Consider the following 27,124-nt stretch of genomic DNA (forward strand, 5'->3'; position numbering starts at 1 on the left):
GGGTGGGTTTCTCGGGGGGGGGGGAAGCGGCCCCTTTCTGGGAGTCCACGCTGCCGTTGGGTGTCCTTGGGGCTGAAGTCCCAAGGACACCCCTTTCCGGTGCGGGGAAGCGGCCTTTGCCGCTTTCCCGCAGCCTGCAAATGGCGGATCGGGGCCTTGGAGGCTGCCGGTCTGGCAGCTGAGGCCCTGATACAGCAGGGAAAGGGGCGGGTGCAGGCCGCCGCTTTTCGGCGGTCTGTAACCCGCTATGATTACATTTTAACAGCCATGACTGTATCTTATGGTTGCTGCATTTGTGAGGCACTAGAGCTTTCTAATTGAAAATTCTGTGTATCCCTCCCTAGAGGCAAATCCCAGGATTCCACAGGATGGATCCATGGCAGTTAAAGTGAATCATGCATATAACTGTGTAGTGCAAATGGTCCCAGGATGGGGATGGCTCTCCCACTTCATTCATAAACAGAGAGATGCCGATACGATACTTCCTTATACACAAAAATGAAATGGTTCAAGTTTTCTCTGTGCTGGGAAGACTAGTTTTTTCACATTTTTTCACTGTTTTCTTTACATTCTGGCACTCTTTTGTGATAAAGTCATTTGTTCAAAAGCCCCTTTGTTTTGTGCAAAAAAAAAAAAACTTTGGGGACAGAAAACAGTACATTTTACTTATGCAAAATTATTTTTGTTTGTGTGTGAAAAACAAAGTACTCTTCATTTCTGCCCAAATGAAAGGCAAAAACTGGGGCACAAGGGAGCTTTGTCTCTTTAACTTGCCCTACTGTTTCTTTTAGTGGATAGGTCCATTACCTCTGCTGAGTGCATTGAATAGTTGGCAGGCAGTTTATCCAAGGCAAAAGGAAGGCAATAATGACCTGTCTGGAGACGATCATTTAACAGAATTGGCAGCCACTGAAACAAATGAAAGGAAAAACAAAGTGTTATATCATTAGTGCACCTGATGGTAGATATTGATCTAGCTTAATTATATCCTAAAGTAAAAGAAAATTAGAGATTGTGTTCCTCCTCACAATGATTACTATAAAAACCTTTATAATCTACTTTCTTTGATAGCTACTTTGCAGTTACGTAGCCAGACAAATTGGCCCTCTGTAAAAACAATTAATTCTAAAACAAACAATAAAAAATCAAGGTTTCTTTAGAGTTCAACACAATGTCAGTTATACAATACATTCTTACTTCAGGATCACAGATGTCACTGGTCAGTTCCATTCCTAGTTTAAGTGGCAATCAATCACATGTGACAAACAGCTAACACATATATAAGATATATATATGAGAATCATGTCAAACATATCTCATGCATAACATACACAGCCCAAATGCTTACCTTACATAATGGATGCCTTCAGACAATATTGGGCTATATGGTCTTATATATGCAACACACGTATGAAACATGCTACATGAGACAGCCATGACAGCCATGCAATGCATAATCTACAAATTACATGTTACATATAACAGAGACATAAAAACACACACAATACCCATGGAGACACGTTATTTATTTTTGTGATAAATTTGCAACGTAAGACAACAGAGGCACAGCAAATGAAAAAGACATAGAGCAAGCAACACATTGCACATCCACCATACAGTCATACATAAAAATCATATGAAGGAAGTTTAAAAATACAAAATAAATGACATGCACATGAGACAAAATGCTTACACTACTGTGTATTTTTCACAGTGAGTGTTTTATATATCTATTATATATTGACATTTATTATTACGGTCGATGACCAGCATTATCTATTATATATGTAAGAGTATCTCGTGAGCTGTTGAGCATCTGTGACATATGTCTATGTAACCTGCCTCACAAATTTAAAACTATATGTTATGTGCCTAAAATTATGTCATTTGCACCATTCTCTGCATGTCTGTCTCAGAGCTATAAACATGTTACTCAGATGGGTAACATGGCAAACTTTGTGTTGCAGTAATAAGAGTAACCCATGATTTATAGATATATAAGACATCTGTCCCACAGTCTTTGAAATATTGCACCTGTGTGTAAGAAGTTGGAATAGTTTTGTCTTTGCTTGTTACAGATGCCTGGGCAGAAAATATTTGTTTTCCCCAGAAGTTACACATGTGAACCAGACATTACTTACAGAATATCCCAGGAGAGTCTCTACACATCCTCCTTGTTTTGGCTGACAACTGATGTGATAAAATGTGAAGAGCAGATGGTGTTTTTCTGTCAGTTTAGCAGGAAGCTTAATTTTCACTTCTTCATAGAAGTCAGGGGACCTGCAGTTGTATTTTTAAATAAAACAAACATTTCTCATCAAGATATCCCCAATATTGGAACAGAACCTATCCATTCAAAATATAAAATGGAATAGTTTGTAAATATTTTAAATTAAATATTGGAAGTCCACTTGGATTTGAGCAGGCCAGGAGCTAGTGGGGAATGATGTAATACACATATCCTTCCATACCCACACTCCTGAGACACTGAGACACTGTTACGCCTAAATGCAGTTACTTAATATTGTTAACACTGCAATCTCTCAATGCTGTTTACTCAACAGCAATATTAATCACAGGAAGGATTCCCCATGTTTGCAGATCCTAGTTTAAACAGCAAAATCTTCTTTTGTACAAAATGTTTCAACTAGTGAAGCACAAGAACAGCTTTATTGGACCAACTGCAGCTGTGCTTGCAAAAATGTTAAATCTGGGAGCTTTTTCAATATCACCATCACCACCACTATGTGACCAATTTCCATTCACACAGGTGCTCCATCCAATAATGCAGCCCTTCTTAAGTGAGGGCTAGCAAATGTCCCATTGCTATACAGGGACAAAAGAAGCACAACATTAACTTTTCTCTTCTCAGATACTAGGAGTCTTGTACTGAGAGAGAGAGAGACTGTAGCTAATAAGTAAAGCTCTTGCTTCATATACAAAAGATCCCAGATTCAGTCTCTGGCATCTCCATGTGACTCTGGGAAAAATTTGAGAAAACCTGAAGAGCTACTGCACCCAGTATTGACAGTATAGGGCTAGGTGGACCAATGATGTGATTTAGTATAAGTCAATTTTCTATGTTCCTAAACATGGGGAAAATATGAAGCTGGTTATCATTAGAAACAGTGGTTCACCAACCCTAGCATTGAGTTTCTAATGATAATCTGCTTTACATTCCAGAGGAACAGAATGTAGAACAATCCTAGAACAATCTACTTCTAATTAAGACTCTCTTTCTATCATCTAAGGTTTCGGGACAACAAATATGCATAAGTAAAGCAAAAATGCCATCTTAACTACTGAGGCTCTTCTCTTCCATGAACTAGTCTATCTTATTTTAAAGCCAGCATTTCCTAACATTCCCTATTACGCAAATGTCCTCATACTCAAGGCTACTGATAGTAATGACACTCTTACTTGTTATGATATGTAACAGGTGTGTAAATCTCTTGAACAAATTCTGGACCGGTAGATTTTCCAAAGATGATCTACATAACAAAACATAATGTCATGAAACAGAGCCAGCTAAAGCGTAATGATTTACAGTTTTTAGTTATGAAATTATACTATTCTAAATCAGTATTAACTGCCCATTTGAAACATTTGTTTTATTTGCTATCAGTATGAAATTATTTCTACTATTATATTAAAATACAGAAATTCAGTTTGACATTCTATAAAGAGATATATTGAAAGAATGGCACTGGAACATCTAAGTTTTAAAATGACACTGATCTCATCAAAGAACAGAGTGGCAAACTGCCTAGTTAGTATCAGATCTGCATTCTGGAAGATACAGATCATGGCCAAAAGTAACTGGAAGCCTCCAGTACGAAGAGGTGGTGTTAATTTCAGATGGGAAACAGGAAATGGATTTGCATGCTTCTGTATAAATCAATACATTCAAATATACATGAACTATCATACCGGCATTGCACAGGAAGGATCTTCTCCGCACATAAACTGAATCTTAATAGTAATATTTCTTCCTGTAGCCAGTCGGTTTGCAAAATTCAGCCGTTGTGGGTACACATAAAGAAGATTTCTGAGGAGAATATTAAATAGGAAACACACAAGTAATAAAAGTTTGTATTAGTTTTGAAATAAAAATGCAAGTACATTTTAAACTCTCTTCTCCCTCATCAACAATAGTTAATTTTCTTCAAAGGACCAGTGCTATGTGAGGATTCTATTTGATGGAAGAAAAACAAAACTATAATCAAGTGGATTTGGGGGAAACAAACAAGACTGAGAATTGGCTCCTGCCTGGTTGGGGCATCAAAAACAAATCAAGGTCCAGAAGTCCCCTGTTTAGTTGCTTCCACTGCAAACAAGAGCAATTAGCCACATCATCCTCAACATGCCAGATTTCTCTTGACTTCCTAAAACATCTGAATACACTCAATATATCTTCTTAACTGCCACCTAGATTGCTTGTGTATGCACAATCTAAGAAAAAAATGGTTGCTGTTGTTTGCCCAGCACAAACATAGCCATGAATCTGGAACGATCTGCCAGACAAGATCCGCCAACTAACATCTTTGGAGGCCTTTAAGAAGGCAATAAAAACGGATCTCTTCTGGCGGGCCTTCCCAAATGGATCCCCTAATCTCACTCTCCACTTGCTTAAATTGTTCTCTTCGGACTGATTCATTCTTGACTGATTTTATTGCCCATTGTTTGGGAATTGCTTTTAATGTTAATTTTAGAGGGGGGGGAATGGGAATCTGGAGTCTAGTGCACTTTTATCTACTGTTTCTGTGCCTTTGATTTTACTGTTTTCTCTTTTATATGCTGTTACCTGCCTTGATCCAAGACAGGGAGAGGCAGGTTATAAATAAATACTATGATGATGATGATGATGATGATGATGATGATGATGATGATGATGACGACGACGACGATGATGGGGAGCGTCCTCTGCCTACACTGATAATGGACAAAAGGAGTAACATCTGAGACAAAATGTAGGCCGCCTGTGGCTCTAACATTGCCACTCTTCTTCTCCTGTCTGATTTTAACAACTTTGTCTGGTGAAGTGGCAGGTGATGCTTTGAAACCTTACACTGTATATTTTGTGCATTATAGTGAGTCAACAAAGCTACTGAAAATTCTGTAATCTTGGGAGGTAGGATGGGGTTTGTTGGTCATTTCTTGTTACTAAACTGAACCATTTCTTGTTACCAAACTGTAAACTGAACTAGCTGTTGGGCCTGAACAAACAAGCCAAAATAAAGCTGCTTTGGGGCAGTTTGGAGGTATGTTGTTTAAATGATGCATGCATCCTAAGAGGCCGGAAACCATGCCAAAGCCATGCTCCAGTCCTAAGGACTGGAGTGCAGCTTTGGCGCAGCTTCTGCCCTCTCGATGCGTGTGTCATTTAAACAGCATACCTCCAAAAATGATCCGAAGCAGATTTATTTTGGCCTGTCTGTTCAGTCCCTGTTGTTTCCAAACTGCTGCCAATGGCAGGCCCAAGTAATGATATTTGCTGTAAACCAATCTAGAAACAAGGTATGTGGTTTGGAATCTAGTAAGAGAGACAGAATGTGTTTTCCAGTGCCTTTTTCTCTTACCTGTACACAGTGTGGGGGGTGTAAACTTCTCTTACTGGGAATTCCAGGATCTCTTTATGAGGACGGCAGCGGGTTTCTGGGAAGGGCTTCACCTGTAATAATTCTGGACTGAGACAACAAGTGAGGGCTTCTGAAGCAGGCAAGATCTCCAGTTTAAGCAGTCCTTTACAAAAAGAAAGCAGAATGAAACATTAAAAACAACACAGACGAAAATCCAAAAATCAAATAAATGGATAGGCTTATAAAGATCTTGTTCACATATGGGCCCAGCATGTACACAGCCTAAGATGAGGGAAATAATAACAACCCATTACACCAAAAAGCATGTATTATTCAGTGCAAACTGATCTACATCTTCTGCATGAGGGTAGGTCCTGCTGACCCAGTTCAATGCAGAAGATTGGGGAAATGACAACTCAGGGAGAAAGAATGAGATGATCTGGGGTCAGAAAGGCAACTCTTAGACAAGTAAACAACAGTTAGTTAGTGAAGTGGCTCTGAACAACAATTTCACCTTTGCTCACTGAGGATGCTGGGTCTTGACTTTTGTGTTTCTCATAAAAATGCAAATGCAAATGAAAACCACTCAGGGTCAGGGGTTTTCCTAGCAGACAATGGATCTCTAATAAAACAGACACAATTCCTCTTTGCATATCCTCCCACCCTGATGTCTTGCCATTCAGCAACAGAACAATACAACAATATTAACATGGAAATCACTCCTCCCAACCCAAGTTTCATACAGTATATACTGTATATACCCCACTCATTTCCATGCCAGCATTCTCTGAAGATGCCAGCCACAGATGCTGGCAAACTGTCAGGAACAAACTCTTCTAGAACATGGCCACGAAAAACCCACAAGAAACAACATTTTTATTGTCCTGGATTAATTTCCTGGCAATTCCCAGCACTGTCTACAACATTTTATTCCCATCCTCAAGTGCATTTCTTTTAATTTTTCTATCTTTTAATTTTTTTTAGAGTTATAAAACTATAGATCATCACTGAAATGGTACTTTTGCATTGTAATGTGATAATTCTAGGATGTTTTAATTATAAGAGGTCAAAATTTGTCCCTCAAACGCAACAGCTCTGCAAACCATATTCCAATTAAAAAAAAAACATTTTTGGAAGACACCCTAGTGCAAATCCAAGAAACAGCTACAAGCAGCCCTCCCTCCCAATAATGGAACAAGTAGACACGAGGGTGAGAACAACCAACAAAACCCAGAAAAATCCAAGGAGGTATACTGTAGTTCATACTACAAAAGTCTCAAGCCACAACTTCTTTCACACAGATCGTCCCAAAGGTGCTACAAGATCCCCTTGCATGCTGACATTTAGTTAGACCAGATAAGCAGGATGTTATTGTCTGCAATCAAATAATATATAAAAAGCTTTAGACTGGATCTAGTCATATCTATGTAATTACCTGGTATAGACTTAACTCTTCTCTGCAAGGAAGAGGATCTCTTGGAATCAGCTAGAAACTTGAATAAGTCTTCATCACTAAGTTTATCTCCTTCCTGTAGAGAGCAAGATATTTGATAATGCTCTAATGACAAGTATGTTTATATCTTTCTATCTTATTTTGCTTCTAACTATATATGAAAGACATGAAATAATCTGAGAATTTATGGCCAAGAGCCAAAACCTTTAATGTTCACATTTATACACTTATAATTAGAGCACCTTTGTTTATGCTTTTCTGCTCACTGACTTGATTGTGTCATATAGTACAAAAATATAGTAAACCCTCATCAAAAAGAAGTATACCAGGTTGTATCCAACACTAGACTTTCATTTGTACATGAATGGAAGTTAATGTGAGGAGACTTGCAATTTCTCCCTCTGACTACATCCCTTGAAATAGTCAAAAAGCATGCTCTGGATTGAGTGCTTGAAAACTCTTCAAACAATTTTTCTCTGCTGAAGAGTGCTATGGATAAGAGAGGGAGGAGCCAAATATCCCAAACATATCTACAAGCATTATGTGGGATTTATGTTACAATGAAAAAAATGTTATAGAATTCAACTGAATACACAGAATTCAATGTCTTGTTTTAAAAGCCACAGCTTTTGCAAACTAGTCGCGTATTTCTAATATTATCAGCTACTAAATCCTGTTAGTTTAATGTTGGCCTGAGATGATAACAAGATAATAAAAACTGAGATTGCAGTAGTCATGATAACATTCTTAACATTTCTGGTTTTGTTATTTATTAAGCAAGTATGCCATTGTCTAAGAATTTTCTCATGAAGTTTTCTTTTTGCTATATACTACACATTCCAGGTCAAAAGTGAGGGGGCAAAAATGTTCCTGCAATTTAACACTTTTTAGTGTTATTTCTGCCCCTTTAGGGTCTTTCAACCAGATGATGGGGGTAAAGTTGGGTATTACTGAGGCAAAATCTAAAATTTCATCGACACTAGTCTATGATGACTTACTGTACCTGCTTATAAAATGTGTTCAATGTTAGAGGGGTGGCTTTGAAGTTCATCATGCCAGGAACATCTTCTGTGCCAAGACTTCTTTCAGATAATCTCCTAGCTTGCATTGTCATCATTTTCCTATCCCCAGAAGATCCTTTGCCTTCAGAATATAAAAATTCATTTTACTTTCATTCAGTTTTTTAAAAATGAAACATTAGTATTCCTAGTTTATACATTTTCAGCAGATTATTGTGAAGCTACTCTTTTGAACTATAATTCCCAGACTCATCCATCCAGTGACACTTTTCCAAGTTTCAGTTTCTGCATAACTCATTGAAATCCCCTAGTTATATAACAATGGAGAGATTAGAACTAGTAGAGGGTACAAATTACTTTATAATTTGGAAGCCAAAGCAAAATAATTTTCTTGATCACATTGTTATTAAATGTCACCCTGTATTAACTAATATGAATACACAGTTATTTACATGACTATAATGAAGTTTACCATTTAAAACTTCTAACTCTGCTATATCTCTCTCAAGTGTTGAAATATTGAAGAAGCTTGCTAAACTTATTGGAATCCAAGCGAAAGGCATGCGATATGATCCCAAACGATGACAAAAGGACTCTGCTTGTGTTTTTAATTTTTCAACCTTTTCTTTAGTCTATAAAGTAAGCACAAAAAGAAATTAACAGACTAATAGAGGATATGGATGTAAGTAAATAAATAAATACATGGATAATTTATAAACAAACATGCACACACACACACACATTCCTCTACTTATTCTTAGTTTCCTCCAGTTAATGCCACTGGAACACCTTCTAATGAATTATAATGGAAAACTGCGTCAGCACAAGTGACTTATGCATCACTAATATTTTCCATTGTCCTTCTAAACAAAACGAATATTATCTTCCTGGTCATAAAGTCTGACCCTCACAAAGGCAAATTTTCCTAAACCAGTGGAAAAGAGCCCACTGTCCACAGGCCCAATGAGTTTGTAATGTGACCAGAAGTGGCCCACAATGGATTCAGGAATGCCCTTCCACAGATCCTTTCCAGGCATTTTCTTCACCTCCACATCCATATTGCCTTCCAACTGGGAAAATCAGCAGCAGGTGGAGGCATCCATGTATTTTCTCTGATCTCAGAGGGGAAATAATAGCAGGATTCCAAACCTAGCTCCCATTGGCACCAACTGAGTTTTTAAGCTGAGAGCATTCCACAATCTGGGTGCCACAGCTAAGACGGCCATCTCCCACATTTTGATACAGGGCATTGACCTTACTGATGGAGCACAGAGGAAGATTGCCTCAGTAGACTTCAGTCTTTGGGAAGGCACATATTGGGGGAGACATTCCATCAAGTATTGAGGTGTCAAGTTGTTTAGGGATTTAAATGTCATCAAAAGGACCATGAATTGGCAATACATATTTAGACAAAAGAAGCCCCACTGAATCCAGTAGGATTTACTCAGAAGTAAGTGTAAGTTTTATTTCTAATAACAAAAGAGTAGTGTAGCTCTGAATTTAGAGTCTGGAAAAAGAACACACAAATAAAGCTTTTTTGGTCTAACCTTTTCAATATCAATTTTGTCAGATTTAAAAATCCATATTATCTCATTCCTACCTTTCCACTATCACTTTCTTTTAGAACCATGTAGGGTTCCGCACAAACACCAATTTCTCCTCGTTGAAGGACTTTTTCAATCTACAACCACAAAAGAAAAGACCCAAGTAAAAGAAAAGAACATGAAATTTAATAGCATATTTTGCTAAGACTTCTGTTTCTTGTACAGTCACCTGTTTTTAAAGTGTTTTTCACAGTTAATGTACACAATTGAAACAAACACATTAAAATGCATTCTATCAAAATGATTTGCTCAGTTGTTTCTACAGTCTTACTTTGCAGAAGAAGGAATGAACAAGAGATATACACTAGAATCTTAAATCTAGGATCTTCAAAACTTGTCCATACATTCAAGCAGATGCATTTATTTCATGCCAAACATGTATTTTGAAAATATGCAAAACTCCCAGCTGGGGAGAAATCATGTTGAAGTTGGGATGTTAACAAGAAAATTTAAGCAACTGATAGAATTAATCTCAATAAAATGCAGAGTCCTAACACTGTGACATTAACACATGTGACCTATGCAAGTATTTGTGACTAAAAATCAATAATTAAGATATAAACATGGCTTACCTTCATTACTAGGTAGATATCGGGAGAGGGATATGTTACAGAAAATACTGCAGACCTTGCCAGACTAGAGGAATCAACATATGGTGTGTGAGATCGCAAAAACCCTTTCAACTGTTCAGAGTTGAAATCACAATGAAAATTTTCTGAGATCTTAAAAAGAAATTTAAAAAGATACATTTCACATTCCATGCAGGGGCTGGCATGCAACTTGTAATATGCTGATACCTGTGATAATTATACATGTGTGCATTTTACTAGCTATGGATATCTGTTAAAGTATAAATACAGGATTAAATACAGGTCAGAGTTGAGCATACGTAAGACCACTGAAATCAATGAGTTTACAGTTGCTGACCTCTGTTGGATTTTGGCTGTCAAGCAGGGATAGGCACAGTAAAGCTGGGTGCCATACCCAACTGCTAACCCTATTTTTACAGTCCATGAATGCTGCCCTGGAATGCTCTTACATGCTGAAAATATTTTTCCCCCACCGAAATATGATTTTTCTTCTCCTGGAGGTTTCTAGGAGTGGCCAATATCTGACAGAAACTAGGCAAAGGTGAATACATTAATGGTCATTTTAAATCAGTGGAGTAACAGAATCCTTCATGATTAAACCCAGACACTCTCTCACATTATTATTACTGTATTATTATTAACCTTTATTTATGAAGCGCTGTAAATTTACACAGCGCTGTACATGCAATCCTTTTAGTTAGACGGTTCCCTGCCCTCAGGCTTACAATCTAAAAAGACATGACACAGAAGGAGAAGGGAGTGGTGACGGGAAAGGGTAAGAGGTCCAGCAGTTCCTCTCAACCTCCGAGGCCTGGACCAAGGCAGATGGACTGAAGGGAGGGCTTGGCTTCAAAATGGAAGGTTAATCATTATCCAGGGAAAATACATACTCACAAGTAGGATAATGCATATACAGTACATAGCAATACAGGAAATGGATTGATAAACAGCCAACAACATCCCCACATTACCATCACAGGACAATGCAATAACAAAAAAGCACAGCAAACATCTCACAAATCAATTTACAGACTCTCAAACTTCAGCAAGTTATCCTCCATTCACCTCTCTTGCACAAAATGTGACAATACACGTCTTTAAATGGCTTTTAAAATATTTTAGAAATGTGTAAATTCAGTATTACAAATTGCATATTGGTTAATTGGCTTTTCACAAAACCTTACAGTTTATCAAAACAGGGCCAAATTATTTGGATCTTTCACTGTTTTATTTTTCATTATTTGTCTTCATTACGGTTCAATCAAGATTTTGTTTTATTTCATTATTGTCAGCTGCCTTGAATGCTTTTTTTTAGAGGAAGGCATAGTATAATTTATTTTAAAAAATGATTAAAACAATGGTTGACACAGTACATAGCTTGAAAATATCAAGTCACATGAAATTCAGATAGGGTGGGTATGAACAGCCATTTATCATGTGGGCAGCTATTTGCAAATGCACTGCAGAATGCAGGAAATTACATGGGAATCTGTCCATGGTTACTTGTCACTTCTGGCCACATAGCAAGACACAGTGTATCCTGTCTCTGTTACACTGCTTTTGAAATTGACTGCAGAGGTTTGCCATGCCATGTTGCTATATACTAAGACCAGTTAGTTTTCCATGCAGTTTTATGTCTCCCACAGATATCTATAGCTAACAAAAGTACAGTCCTAATTGTGAATGAGATTAATTCTATGTAAATTATATTAAGATGAAAAGGAAAATGCTGTTATCCAATGCATTAACAACAGCAGGGTCTCCCCACCACTACCTTTAGTACATTCAGCTGCACTCTTACCTTCTTTCTTTCTTTTATATCATAGAGAGCTAAAGTTGCAAAGAAAGGTTCGATCTCTATCTCAAATCTGTAAAGGAGAACAGGGGGTACTATTTATTAATTAAGCTTGTTTAAAATATGGAAGTATAATAAAATATTACAGTAACCTATAAAATAGTTGCATTTGCTACGTGCCTTCAAGTTGTTTCCAACTTGTGACAACCCTAAGATGAACCTATCACAGGGTTTTCTGGGCCTGAAAATGTGTGACTCAGTGGGCTTCCATGGCCAAGAGAAGAATCAAACCCCACTCTTCAGAACCCTAGTCCTGCACTAAAACACTTCACCACACTGGCTCACTGGCAACATTAAGTCATAACCAGGACTTCTGGAGAAAGATTAAGGTTTAGGGTTTCTCTGTACATGTAACTGTATTGCTTGTTTTCTTCTTCACACTGCCTTGACCTCCCTTCCTCTGTTGTTTTCTGCACTATTTTAGACTTCAAGTTCTTGGGAGACAGGGGCCAAGCTAGCTTTGCCTAGCTAACTCTGTATATTATTTCTGTGTACTAATAATGCTTCCATAAGAATAAGGATAACAATGATGAGGATGAGGACAACAATGCTTGCAATGGTCCTAGTTTTGCACTCCATAAACTGAAGGGCTCTTTCTGTTGGCATGCTTGTGTGACCTGAGGTGCACACTGCTGAAGCTTTGTACTTGGAACACATGCCACAGAAGCCACTGAAGTCCAGTGCAGGCTGGAGAACTCCTGCACTATAGCAAAGTGACTTTTAAAAAATTAAAAACTTTTTTAAAAAAGAAGCAAATGGAACATATTGTTCTGATATGTTGTGGAATTAAAAAGAAACCCACTCAAGGGTGAGAATAAAATTATGTAGTCATTGCCAAGAAATGCCAAGGACTAAACTGGTACAAATTTGGCTAGTTAAAAAAAAACACAACCCTGAGAACCACAGTAACAAATAGCACAACCTCACGACCTATTTGCCCCATCTGGAAGAGTCCTCACTTATCCACTTCAAACTTGTGTCAGCAAATTCTAGCAATATTCCCTTGTTTTATAACATTCAGCTATCTTAATGAAAATCAGATCTTTAATTCATAAGGATGGTTCTCCTTTTATGGCCTGCACACCCAAAGAGAACTAGAGGATGGATGTGACCTAAAATCAATTGCAAACAAATTTTTAAAGGAATCCCAAACACAGTCAAGTCTTGCAAAAGGCAAGAGGGAAGCACATTTCAAAATGCTATTAAAATAGACTTTGTGCTGACTTGAAGAGACTCGGACTGAATACACATGTTTATCTGAAGATGGAATAATGTAGAAGAGTCAAAAGTTGACAGAATATTTTGAAACTAGTTCAGACTTACCTATCTGTACTTTTTAAAAATGCTCCCATGCCATGAAGAATATTTTCTGCAAGTAGAAAGCTTGCATACTCATTCTCTACCCACTGTGCTAACTTTCTACCTATATGTTTTTCAAAAAATAAAATAAGGGAACTGCCTTACATCTCTTGGGGCAGGGGGAGGTAGAACACAGTTAAATGTAATAATGAGGAGGAGGAAGAGGAGAAGGGAAGGAGGAGGAAGAAATTTCATTTCTGTCTCTATAGTTTGAAGATATACTGTATAATTCGTTCTACTTTCTAAGGAAACTCCTACCTCATTTTCTAATCTACTCTCAGACTCTAATGGTCATATGATACAACTATGTTCAAATCTTGAAATGCACCAGGTTAAAGAGAAATTGGAGAGAAACTTACTTCAGGGTTTGTATTTTCACCAATATCCTATTCCCCAGATATTCCTTTGGGCATTCAGGAACTGGTCGTATTTCCACAGCATCTTCCTGTAATAAAATACATTAGGGAGCAGTTATTTCTTTTGAATAAAGTATTTAAAATGATTCTGTTATAATACATAATACACAAGTAACAGCAACCTAAAATCGCCTACACCTATACTATGGCAGATATTCTCATTCACAACTCTGCCAAATCCTTCTTCAAGCAATTCTAGCAATACACCCACCTTGAATAGTGGGAGCAACATTAATAATTATTTATGGAATTTATAGGCCACATATTAATCACTACCATGCATTTTTGTCAAGCAAGATCAGGAATGCAAAGTTTTATGCATAACTTATCCCACACTCCCACCCAGTTCCAAAGAAGGAGTCAGGGATCTGCACTTAAAATCTACTATATCAAATATGGTAAAGTAAGACCAAGTCCATAACAAGGTTTCATTTTCAGTATACAATATATTTTTTTTCATTGGTCCCGAATGAATGTAGATTGGGTTTGGCACATAAATCCCACTCTTTGCAATGCAAAAATGTTAGGTTTTCTTCTTTTGGGGGGGGGGGTTGCATAAAAAGCAATTAGATTTTTGCACTGACAAATTTTTGACAAAAAAGATCCCAAATTGTTAAAAAAAAAATCTCATGGCAGTTGACTGTTGTTTTTTGTTTGTTTGTTTTGACATGCTGTCTCAGTGGGTCAAGACAACCTTTCTCAACTAGGAAAATTGCTGAGAAAAATTGTTTAAATTCATTTCATGCCTACATGACAGCAACAATAGAGTAGACACAACCTAGGAGCATCTGGCACTGTCGTAGGTATGTCAGCACAGGCAGAACTATGTCAAACAAAGCCCAGTAGTGAATTCTTAGGGCACAGATTAACATGTCTGAAACAAGCTCAGTCATGAAGGCAGTTTCTTCTCAAGTGGGGGTGAGGAATGTGCAGTTCACCAGATGTTGCTGGACATCAACTCTTGTCAGCCCCTCCCCACTGGCTGTGCTACCTAGGGATAATGGGAACTTCAGTTCAACAACATCTGAAGGGTCATATGTTTCTTAACTCTGTTCTATAGTGACCTCTTGGTAATACTTTAATGTGCTGTGAAGTACATCTTTTCAAAGCATGCAGATTTACAACTCACCTCATCTATACTAGGATACAGAGCAAACAGTTCTGTAGGCCTGTTGCTTCGCCGTGCCTCTTCATTCTGCCTTTGCAAGTCTTCTGCACCAGTATGCTGTAGCAGACTTGGTAGACAAGGATCTGGTTGCAGGCTACGTAGGTCAATGTCCCCAGATGTCAGTGTGGCTCTATTAGACTCATCGCAAAGGACCTTCAAATGCCTGGGACTTGCCTATTCAAGAGGAGGTGAAGTAGGAAAAATCATTTCAGTTCATAGATGTTAACAATTCTCAGTCATCCCCCCCCCCCCCCGCATACTTCTCTTTCAATTAATTGCAATGACAATGCCTATGAAAAAAAATTCTCAGCACCAATGAACAAATACTGAACAGGAAAAAAAATTAAATAGCACCACATATTCCTTCTCTCGCCACAAATATTCAAGAATTATGTGTACTTTTCGATGTTGGAACAATAGGATACCAGCAACTTTAGCAGGAGGAACTCGGCACTATTGGATAAAGGTGTGCTTCCCATTAAAACTGTGGTGGTCAAAGGCATAACAATAAAATTTTCCATGCCAATTTAATCAGCAAGTAGACTGGCATCAGCAGCCTAGTGGCATTCCATTTTAATTTGGAACAGAACACCTAAATGAGAATGGATCCCTTGCTTCTTTATCTACAGATTCAAAGGCTGGAAAATATTCAAAAATATGTAAATTCTAAAAAGCAAACTTGATTTTGCCATTTTATATAAGAGATATTATTTACTATGCCACTGTATTTAATGGGACATGAGGATCCATGGATTTTGGTATCCACGGGGAATCTTGGAACCAAACCCCAGAGGATACCATGGGGCCATTGTACACTAAAAGTAATGGGCTGATGGGTTCATATTAAAAATTACAACTGTTTGGTTTATAGAACATAATATAACCTTCTTATGGAATACTGGTTTATTCTGGAAGGAGCAAGTGACACACTAAATATTTGGTATGCAGTATGCACAGCAGTAGATATGAAAGCAATTTAACAGTCTCCCATGTTCAGCTCAGACTGCTTATTTGTCCAGGAGGTGTCCAAGAATACCTGGTAATTTGAATCACTGTAATCCAGTACATCAGATTCAAATGTTTGCTTTTGAAGGGTCTTGTGGTAATCTCTCCTAGATCCCCATTTTGCAAATGTGTATGCCTCATTATTTCCTTGGTTTCTTCAGTAAATTAAACAAAAAAAAAAAACAAAACAAACAGTTTTCAGTAAAAAGAGAGAGAGAGAGAGACAGAAGATCACATTAAAAATGAACTATCAGCAAATAAGTAACTTTGGCTGAAATATTATGACATATATGTAATAGCACAATCCTAACATGCTTATATAACATGCTTATATGGAATATAACTTTATGGTAATATATCTGTTATCCAGTTTATAGCTAACACCAAGTATGGAGGGCACTTCCTGCACATATCCCTTTTCAAAAGGTGATACTTTGTGTATATTATTTACCAAAACAGCACAATCAAAACTATGTAATTGATAGGGAGCGTGGCTAGCCATCGATCATGGTGGATACATATAACTTGAGAAGTAAGATCTCAGTTTTTACCAATTAATTAGAGTGAATTTCTCCCAACTTTCAAGATCAAAAATACCTATCTGACGCAAGGAACTAAAAGAACAGTAGATTAAGCAATTTTGGGTTTCTGCTCATCTCTTAAAGAGCCAAAAAATCAAAGTGAGGACACAGAGATGACATGAGGGAAGGGAGGCAGGAATGAGAGTCCCCAGACCCTGGATCCATCATTTTCAGACCTCCTGGGAAGGTTTCGTGTAAATTTAGTGCAGGACTTATAAAAAGACTGGGCACTCGCCCTTGAGCCGGTGAACTCAAAGCTCAATGTCCTGACAGCCCACATTGGAGATATAGAAAATACAGCTAATGCAGCTCTTAAACAGGGTCATTCTCGTGAGGCCTGCATACAGGAGTTAGAACAAATGAATGACTATCTCACAAACAAAATGCAGGATTTGGAGGACAGGAATAAATATCAGAATTCATTGGATTCCTGAACAGAAGGAGCATCAGGATATGATTACTGATTGTATTTTATATCTGTAGTGTGTTAATTTGTTGATGTAATCCCGCCTCAATCCGCAGGGAGAGGCGGGAAAATACAAATAAAAATTATTATTATTATTATTATTGTTATTGTTATTGTTATTGTTATTGTTATTGTTATTGTTATTATTCCTTACCTGGCTGAATAACACCTGCCCTGGTCTTGATCTCCTTTCGGCTGATATAGAAAGAGCACATCGGACATCGGCTCTTAACCAGAGACAAGGTGCTTCCCCCAGGGACATAATTAAAGCGCTCCTGTGCCATATGCAGGCTTGCTTACGCATATGGCAAGCCCCATAGGACAAAATAGTGGGCACACACAGGATGTTTAGTTTGATCTTTGGAATGGTCAGATGTAAACATTATGAACAGAAGAGACTCACTGGCATCCTTACAATGGATTCCTAGATTTGATCAGATATCATTTCTCACAGACTTTTCAAGAACCTACAAGAAAGCTATTGTTGCTACTAAGCTTCTATCCAGTCCTGTTTTCTATCTAATTCTTGTTGTGTGCCTTCAAATCATTTCTGACCTATGGTGAAGCTTAGGTGAACTATTAAAGGATTTTCTTGGCAAGATTTGTTCACACAAGGTTAGACTTTGCTTCCCTCTGGAAACTGAGATGGTGTGACTTGCCCAAGGTCACCCAATAGGTTTCCATGACTGAGTGGGAATTCGAACCTGGTCTTCAGAGTTCTAGTCCAACATTCAGACCACTAATTTATGGTGCTCTCTTCTCAGACTTAGTAGATTTAAAGGTTAAATATATTAACAATTAGAATACATTGTGTGTTCTAATATACGAGTCTATATAGTTTGATTGACTGACCTGCTGTCTCTTCAATGTAGAAAGTTCCTCAACAGCCTTCTCTAACTAAATGGGTTGAAGGACACAAAGGGATTCAAATCTTGGTCTCCAGAGTTGCAGCCCAATGCTTCAGTCACTACATCATGCTGCCCCCTCCAACTCTCAAGACTTTGGGTAACTTTGCTCCCTTGCTTGGCTCTCCCAAGGCTGCCAACAGGATCTTTTGGGCCACTAATCATACATGTTCAGGCCTAGATATAGGGTAGCCCATCTGAGCCCTTTCAAACTCATGTTCATGTGCGCTTGTGCTTGTAGTTCTGTATCTTAAAGAATATTCTGTAACCTAATAGATTTTGCCCTTGAGCAAATGATTCAAGCAGGCTGTCTTCCAGGTTAATACAACTGGAAGTCAAAAGTTCCCTCACTTCTCAGCAGGGTCACTTTCATTTTTACACTGTGGAACATACATTTTGCAACCAGTCCATGAAGTTACACTTTTGTGATTTATTCAGGTCTCTTTCTAAAGCAATAGCTTAGATGACTAAATGCTTTGCTGTCCTGCATAACAAATATGCCACAATAAGCAATTATTGATCACACAGACACTTTTTTATTACATTTTTGGGAGTAGATGAATTATATGCACTGGCATTTGTATTTTAATTGTTTGAATTTTAATTGTTTGCCAGTCAACTGAGAATGAAAAATGAAGCCATAAAGCAGAAATCACCTTCCTTGACATGCCTGCTCTCCTTGAGCACGACCTTGTCCAGGCAACAATCTTAATTACACTGCATGAAAGAAAAGAGCTCTGAGTTGTTTTATTATGAAGTTATAATGTCCAAGACTTTTTTCTGATTACTGAAGTAAAACAGCACATTTGTAAGCTCTGAAGTTTTTGCTATTTCCAGGTTTCAAATTAGGCTAAGATAAACTGGCTGCCTGAAAGCCATTTTGCCAGTTAGGCAAGGTGAGACAGCAAGTTCTGAATATTCACTATTTTACTGCCATTGGAAGTGATGCTTATGTTTCTAACTCATGTGCCAAAATAACTTGGCTAGGCTAGGCTGGTTTTATGCAGCCAGAGGGGTGCCATTTGCTGTACTGCCTCAAGAAGCAAAATGTCCTGGGCTGGCCTTGCCAATTAATATTTGTTACTTGCCCTCACAAGAGCCCACCAAAAATATGCAACACTGATTCCTCTCTGAACTGGCACCTCAATACTGGAACTGACAATCCACCTACATTTACATATATCTACATCTACATGTGCCCCTGCAACAAAACAGTTTAATACTACTTTAACTCTATTCTGTGGATTGTAGGTTGGTGAGGTATTTGAAAATCTCACCTATAGATCTCTAGTCCACTTCCCTGAACTACAGTACTAGAGCTTGGTAACAAAAAAGTCTAAGTACTTCTCAAACTACAAATACCACTATACTGGTTTTGTTGCTGTTGTGTGTCTTCAAGTCATTTCTCACTTATGGTGACACTAAGGTAAATCTATCATGGGGTTTTCTAGGGCTGAGAGTGTGTGACTCACCCATGGTCACTTAGTGAGCTTCCATGGCTCAGCAGGGAATCAAACCCTTATCTCCAGAGCTTAGTCCAAAGCTCAAACCACTACACTATGCTGGGTCTCACTGTACTGGTTACCTGTAGCATTTTCCAAACTGAGTCCAACATGTACACCTTATGAAATAATAGGAATCCTACCTCTTTCTTAGTTACACAAGTTAAAATGACAAACTTTTATCTTACAAAAAGAAATAAATAAGAAATTGATGTGTTAATTCTTCAATTAGAAATATGGAACTTACTTTCGGGTCACAATCAACCAGTCACGAATATAAGTCTGAATACAATCCCGAACATGAGGATCCAATGCAGCTCTGGGGAAAAAACAAAAATATTAATATGCACAATTAATTACAGTGTAGACGGCTGTTCCAGAAAATAATAGCAATCAGGCTGCTTATACCACACATCAAACATTGCTGTTCTTTCTCAATAAACCTTTGCATATTATTTGCTTGCACTTTGAACTTTGTATGCCTTATCCAAATCTGTTTCTCAACTTCATTTTTTAGAATATTGCCTTAAATATGCCCAATTCTAACCTGAAAATATAACATAAATATCACAGCAATAATTAAAAACAGAAATATATTTTAAAGGTGTAATACTATAATGCTGGCTGAGGTCTCAGAAGGATTTTATATGACGTTGACCCAATGAGATGAGAAGCAAAAGAAGGAACTGGAGCAGGAGAAAACAAGCTAGATACAAAGCATAGCAGAGAATGCCCTGAGATCAGTAGTGGACCACATGCTTTGCATGCAGAACATCTCAGGTTCAACCCCTGGATGCATCATCTGAAAGGGATGACCCCAGGCAGCTTCTACCTATTATGGCAGCCAATATCACCCTCTCCAGTTCAACCACAGTATACAGTTGTTTTAACAGTTTCCTGGGTTTGACAGCCACTGTTGTTTTCTTGAAGGAATTTAAGTGGTGAAGTTTTAGGAAGGACATCTGGCAATAGCTTCCAGATTCAGGATGTAGATCTTTACTTATTTCATTCTCACAAGAACAAAAACCCCAGCTGACAAGATTACAAAATGGTTTGCACATTTCCCATCTTTCTGCAAAACTTTCAAAAATAGTCTTTGGCACAATCTCAGTTGTTTTCTGAATATTCTTTAGAGTCCTGTTGTTGATAGCTGAATATTCAGACCAAATGTTGAAAGAGGTTCTAACTCAGCCTCCTGCAGCATACAGAATATATAGTAGATAGGTGCCTTATCCTGATCAAATTATTAGTTCAGGAAGACCAGCATTGTCTGCTCTGATTGGCAACAGCTCTCCACACAGTTAGTGTTCTCTCTGAGCAATGTTGACTGTAGTTAAGATGTGTTGTCAAGTCTTGCTATGGATAATGGACTATCTGCTAAGTAAAAGTGGACTTCTTGTTGTTTGTAGTTATGAACCACTTTGCAAATGACCAAGGAGAATACAGTTCATCCAGATCTTATACATTTGTTGGTCATGCAAAGACATATGAGAGATCACAAGGATGAAGGGAAAACAGCTTACACTGGGGATCTGGTTGCTGGAGGATGTAGATACATCAACATCAGGCTCGAAGGGAATGAAGAAGCAACTAGCTGTTTGATGTTGGGATGATTGAGGTACATTTATTTGCATGTATTGATGTAAGGCAAGAACCACCTGTTCAGCTGACTTGAACAGGGTAATTATTCAACATGCTTTTTTGTAATTTCAGATGCAGTTTTCTTTGAATTATTCTTCTCTGCAAGATCTGGGTGTTTAACAGTAAAAATGCATGTGTTTTTTCTTCAGAAATTCCACATAAAAAGTACAGGATTCATTATAGATGGATCAAGTATAGATCTATCATCTGAATAATTCCAAATCAGACTCCTCTTCTTTTTCTTTTTTTAGGAGGAATTACGGATAGTCCTTGGGGGCTTGTTATTTCATGTTCTATATAAGGATGTGATGGTCCTTCTAACAAACCAAAGCTCAGCTGGGGCAAAAGAAAGTTCCAATGGGGAACAGTCTGATTTTCTTCAACCTCAGTCACATTCTGCTCTATTTGTAACAGAAGTAGAGGACCTTTGGCCTTCCAGATATTTTGCACTACAGCTCCCATGATTCCTTTCTCTCTGCTATGTAGGTGAAGGAAGTTTTAGATCAAATCATTTGGCCAGCCAAAGATGCTCCAAACTTTCTTTAGTCTAGACTTGCAGGGCAGAGGAAGCAACAATGATAGATCTGGGGATCACGTTTCTGCCTTTGGGACCTTCTGGGGACCACAGAGACTGTCCCAAAAACAGAAAAAGAAGAAACTGGAGGTAGCCAGAAATTCCATTTCTGATTTTGAACAACAATGGGTTATTTTTAATGTTGAACTATGCAGGAGCTTCTGCAACCTGTTTAAAAGATGAATCACTGTTCCTTTAGCAGAGGTAATTCACATACTCTTTGGAGGGCAGAAAAAGAACTGTACAGGAAGCTGGAGATATGAAGGCTACAGAAGTGCCGGGGGGGGGGGTACGTTTAGCCCAATTCCACACCCTACAGCAATATACTCAACACACTATCTGAACCAGTATTTTTGCACCCCAGAGAATTCAGGTGTGGATATATTCATTGTATTTATTTATTTTTACAACTGGGTGGCAGCAGAAAGGGGATTCTTTGTATTGTTCCAAGTCAATGGCCCTATTGAATATAGGATTTAGTATACCAGGCTGCAGAATGGGGGAGCACTTCACTTACCAAGAAGTGATCAATAGGTCCAAGTCCAAGTTTTGGTAAACTAGCTCTGGTTAAACCAAAGTTAGGTACTAACAGGATAGGTCAATCTGGACAAAGGTCCAGATCCCACAGACCAGGCCAGGGCAGACACAGCAAAGATGAAGCTCCCAATGAGTCAAAGCCAAGATCCTTATCAGTTAAGATAAGGAAGAAAAGAATAGCACCACAGAAAACTCCAAGGGGAGTTGTGCTTCAGTGAGATTCCTGCAAGTCTCTTGACTGCAGGAAAAAAAAACTAGTAGTCTTAAGACATCAGTCATTAAGGAATAGCATGCTTATTTGTCGTTAACTGCTGTCAAATTGACTTTGACTTACAGTGGCCCTATATATGAGAGACTTCCAAATTACCCTATTATCGACAGTCTTGTAAGCTCAGGGCTGGTGCTTCCTTGACTGACCCTATCCATCTGAAATGTGGTCTTCTCCTCCTCCTGCTGCCTCCTGCCTTACCATCATTATCTTTTCTAATGAGCCATGTCTTCTCTTGATATGTCCAAAGTATTAAAGGCTCAGTTTAGTCATCTTGCTTTTAAGAACAGTTCAGGCTTTATTTGCTTTAAGACCCATTCATTTGGGGTTTTTTAGCAATCCATGGAATCCATAGAACTCTTCTCCAACACTACATTTCAAATGAGTTAATTTTCTTCCTATCAGCTTTCTCCACTGTCCAGCTTTCACAATCTATATAAATAAAAATTTAAATGTTTGTTTGTTCAAAATCTTTAATCTCCAAAAGTTCTTCACCAATTACTTTAACATTTTGACATAAAGTTCCATTCAAAATGCATGTTTTTATACACATATACCTACTATTATATACATGTCACACCTGTGACAGGTAAAAATATGTTTTTTTAAAAAACAGCACCATCTGTTGGATGTAACAGCAACACACGCTATACTAAATATTCGATTGGTGTTTGCAATCACCATCAATAAAGCTCAGGGCCAATCTTTAGAATTGTGCGGTTTAGATCTAGATACGGATTGCTTCTCACATGGACAATTATATGTTGCGTGTTCTAGAGTTGGCAAACCAGACAATCTCTAAATCTACATGAACAATGGAACAACAAAAAATATGGAATACCCACAAGCATTGTGAAATTAAATATTTCAGAAATGTTCACTTTCTCTTTTCTTTCTTTTCCATTTAACCAGACTGAACCACAGCAACACGGGCCAGGTACAGCTAGTCATACATAGAAACATAATGGCATGGACAAGCCTAACTTTCATATTCAATTATGTATCTTTACACTTCTGGGTCTTGTCTAATTCCTTCATAGCTGCCCTTCCAACTCCTAGTCTTCTTCTAATTTCTTGATTGCATTCTCCATTCTGATTAATGACTAAACTAAGGTATAGGAGATTTTTTTATTATCTCAATGTCTTCATAGTCTGCATTAAGGTTATGTAAATCACCTGTAGTCATTACAGTGTGCCCTTGCATTACGTGGGGGATGTGTTCCAGACTCACCGTGTAAGGCAAATTCCATGTATGCTTGAGCCCCATTGAAAATAACGGGGCTTATGTATGCAGCAGCATGCGGCGCGTGTGCCACAAGCACATACACCATTTGTTGTTTGACATGTGGCTTTCAGCGTAAGCTGCCTTTCCACTTTCTTACTGAACTGTCTTCAGTAGTCATTCCAAGTCTTTGCTACTTTCTGCTAGTAGTAGGTGTCATCTACATATCTTAAATTGCTGGTGTTCCTTCCTCCAACTTTACACCTCCTTAGTCTGAGTGCAATGCAGTTTTATATATGATCAGTATGCAAGATAAACAGATAAGACTGATAAAATGCAAAATGTCTTGCTTCCCTTGTGGTAGAAATCTTCACTGTAAAATTCTGAGCATCAAATTGCTTCCATAGTACATTAATACAATAGACCTGTGGTTACTGAAATCCCTGTTGTCCTCTTTCTCAGGGACTGGAATGTATATTGAGCATTTCCAGTCTGTGGATCATTCTTTTGTTTTCCATATTTGTTGACAGGTATTAGTTAGAACTAGGCTAGATTCAGACTCTGTAGCTCTCCTGGTTATTTATTTCTCCCAAGTGATATGAGTGCAGCTTCCATTTCTCTTTTTAAAATTGTAGGTTTGTCTTGAATGAGTCAGTCATCCTTTCATCTCTTTTATATAGTTCTTCAGTGTATAGTTTCTATTTCTTCTCAATCATTCATTGGCTTTCCCTGATGATCATATAGAAACCCCAGTCTTAGTTTAAATTTCTCTTTGCTTTCCCCATTCTGCTTCCAATTATATAATCTGTCTGTCTGATTTCTGTATTGATCTTGAGGTGATGTCCATGTACAGTAGTTATTTGGTTGCCTGTAGAATATGTTTGTTATTGAAAAATCATTGGCCCCACAAAATTCGATTAGTCGCTCTCCTTGTATATCTATGTTGATTTTAGGCCAAATACTCCAAAAGTGTTTTGTTTTGCTTTGTTTCCTACTTTTGTGTTCCAGTTGCCTATGATTATCAGCATGTCCTGTTTTGGTGGTGATCATCAATTTCCTCCTAGATTCCAGTACAGTCTTTCAATTTCTTCCTCTTCTCCCCCTGCAATAGAGCATACACTGGATCACAGATATAATGGTGGTTTTCCATGAAGTCTTAATGATAGATTCAGTCATACTTTGCATTACATTCCTGGCAGCTTTGTTACATCTCTCCTCACATATAATGACACCCATTTCTTCTTAGATTTTCATTTCCTGAGTAAAACAAATGTAATTTCCTGACAAAAAATGTTCTGTTCTCTTCCTCTTTAGCTCAGTCATCCCAAGAACTGCAACATTTATACGTTCCATTCCTGTTTTGCAATGTCTGGCTTCCCCTGATTCATGCTTCTCACATGCCATGCTCCTATTGTATGTGTTGTGCAGCTTCAGATTTTCTTTCACCTCATCGAGCACACCAACTATGAACATCTTTTTGGCATGAGCCCAGTTGCATCATTAGTCACAGTGCTACTCATTTGTTCTCTGCTCTTCTCTGGGAGCTCACCCAGTGATGTCTGACCCAGTAGTCTCATTTTCTGGCACTATCTCGTTCATTTTGGATTGTCTCATCAGTAAGTTTCCATGGTAAAAGACATTCAAAGTGGTTTACTGGTGTCTCCTCTGTGCAGTATAACAAGTGTTAGCTATGGTGCCACTGAAATCCGCCCCAGTGTCATATATTCTCTGGCTCCTTGCTACTGCTCAGTAGTTGCTTGGCACATTGAATTTGGCTCAGCACAAAAGCTTGTCTGACTTGGGAGACACTACCAGCAGTACGCTACTAACACAACTGCTACCATCAGCATAGCCTCTTGCCTCACAAGTATACAATCCCACCACCACTGAAAGGAACTACAGGGTGTAACATGCTTGTTACATCCTGGCTACTTTACAATGAAACAAATAAAAGAACAATGATCACAATCCACTAATACAAAATAAAAATCAAAGCCTGGAAAAGTAATTATGTTGGACTACAAGTCCAAATGCCCCCCCCCCTCCATCCCAGGCACCACACACAATCCCCCTTGAGAATAAACAAGTCACATTGGAAGTGCAGAGAAAACAGAGTTGAAACTTAGCAGAAGTGAAACAGCAGCTTCATGCTTCATTTCAAAACTAAACTAGCAGTCAGCCAAGTACCATTCAAGCCTATATGTGTGGGTTCCATATTGTCCAAGACAGAAGCAAGAAACAAGGGGCAGTAGAGACAGGAAAAGGCCACATGATGCCACCAAGACAAACAATTTATTGAAAGATATTCAGGGCAGCTGTGTCGGCCATGCAGCAAAATCCAAAATCACACAAAGCAGTGATATTTCGACTCCATTAATTCCTGTTGCCAATGGAGTTGATTTTTTTTTTAGCTTTTATTGCCCTTTGTTCTTAGAACTCACATAGTCAAGAAGAGGAGTGTCCTGTGCTTGAACTGAAATACCTCAACCACTTAACTGACAACAGAGTAACACTGAGACAGAATATAGACCTGGGATTCTAACATTGTCAATTTTTTCTCTCCTGTATGGTTCTAACATCTTTGCTGATGAAGCAGCCAGTGAAGCTTCAAAAGCTTGCATAATGTATTTTATGCTTCAGGTTGGTAGAATAAAGATACCACTGCTTTGTGGGTTTTTCGTATTATTGTTAATTGCTGAAGAAGATGTCTGCTGTGGCAATAATTATGGAGTCTGCTCTTACTACCTGAAATACATTAAAATACTTCAGAGAACGGCTTTGGAACCATCCTCTGAATAGCCTTCCTCAATATAGTATCTTCCAGATGTTTCAGACAGCACCCTCAGCACCCCTTACTTTTGCCATGCTAGTTGGGGTTGAAGGTGCTGCAGCCCAAAATATCTGGACAGTACTACATTAAGGAAGGCTGGAGATGTCAGGCTCAGGCTGGGTCTAGCACTCAGATCTTTTCAAGCACTATGTTTTGGAAATGTGATCAGCTAGGTGAGGTTTGTATTAGATATGCACAATTAAATGCAAAGCTCCAGGTATAACAGCAGACTAGCTCTCTTGGGCTCCTCGCGAGCAAGTAGACCCAGGAGGCAAACGCTATTGAGGACTGAGGAGCCATGGCCCATTCCTACATTCTAGAGAATAATAAGAGTTAACTTGCGTCTCAGAAAAGAGTAGGTCAACCACTAAGGGTGATAAGCTCCCACCCTTACCCCTTACTTTCTTCTCTCTTCGTAAGGATGGCTGCACAGTCCTGTGCTCCTTGGTGTAAAGACCACCTCCAAATCATCTTCAGGGAAATCCCCAAGTCTTGGAGTAATTTGATCTAAATTATTCAGCTGCATCATCAGAAAACCTTCAAAATCCAC

At 38.3% G+C, this 27,124-nt stretch overlaps 1 protein-coding gene across 1 annotated transcript in view; it reads right to left on the reverse strand.

Annotated features, from left to right (window-relative positions):
* Nucleotides 1–27,124, reverse strand: part of DOCK8 (dedicator of cytokinesis 8) — a 114,190-nt gene that overhangs the window by 64,112 nt on the left and 22,954 nt on the right. The window contains 17 exon segments of the mRNA XM_042447751.1: nt 780–909; nt 2,142–2,280; nt 3,421–3,491; nt 3,931–4,048; nt 5,580–5,742; nt 7,015–7,108; nt 8,036–8,175; nt 8,524–8,683; nt 9,652–9,732; nt 10,228–10,377; nt 12,047–12,113; nt 13,819–13,904; nt 15,005–15,217; nt 16,080–16,203; nt 19,750–19,819; nt 26,969–27,019; nt 27,022–27,124. The exon segment at nt 27,022–27,124 is cut by the window's right edge and continues 3 nt beyond it. Of these exon segments, the coding sequence (XP_042303685.1) occupies nt 780–909; nt 2,142–2,280; nt 3,421–3,491; nt 3,931–4,048; nt 5,580–5,742; nt 7,015–7,108; nt 8,036–8,175; nt 8,524–8,683; nt 9,652–9,732; nt 10,228–10,377; nt 12,047–12,113; nt 13,819–13,904; nt 15,005–15,217; nt 16,080–16,203; nt 19,750–19,819; nt 26,969–27,019; nt 27,022–27,124 (1,960 nt within the window).

Source organism: Sceloporus undulatus, chromosome 2, assembly GCF_019175285.1.
Source record: "Sceloporus undulatus isolate JIND9_A2432 ecotype Alabama chromosome 2, SceUnd_v1.1, whole genome shotgun sequence".
Taxonomy (NCBI): domain Eukaryota; kingdom Metazoa; phylum Chordata; class Lepidosauria; order Squamata; family Phrynosomatidae; genus Sceloporus; species Sceloporus undulatus.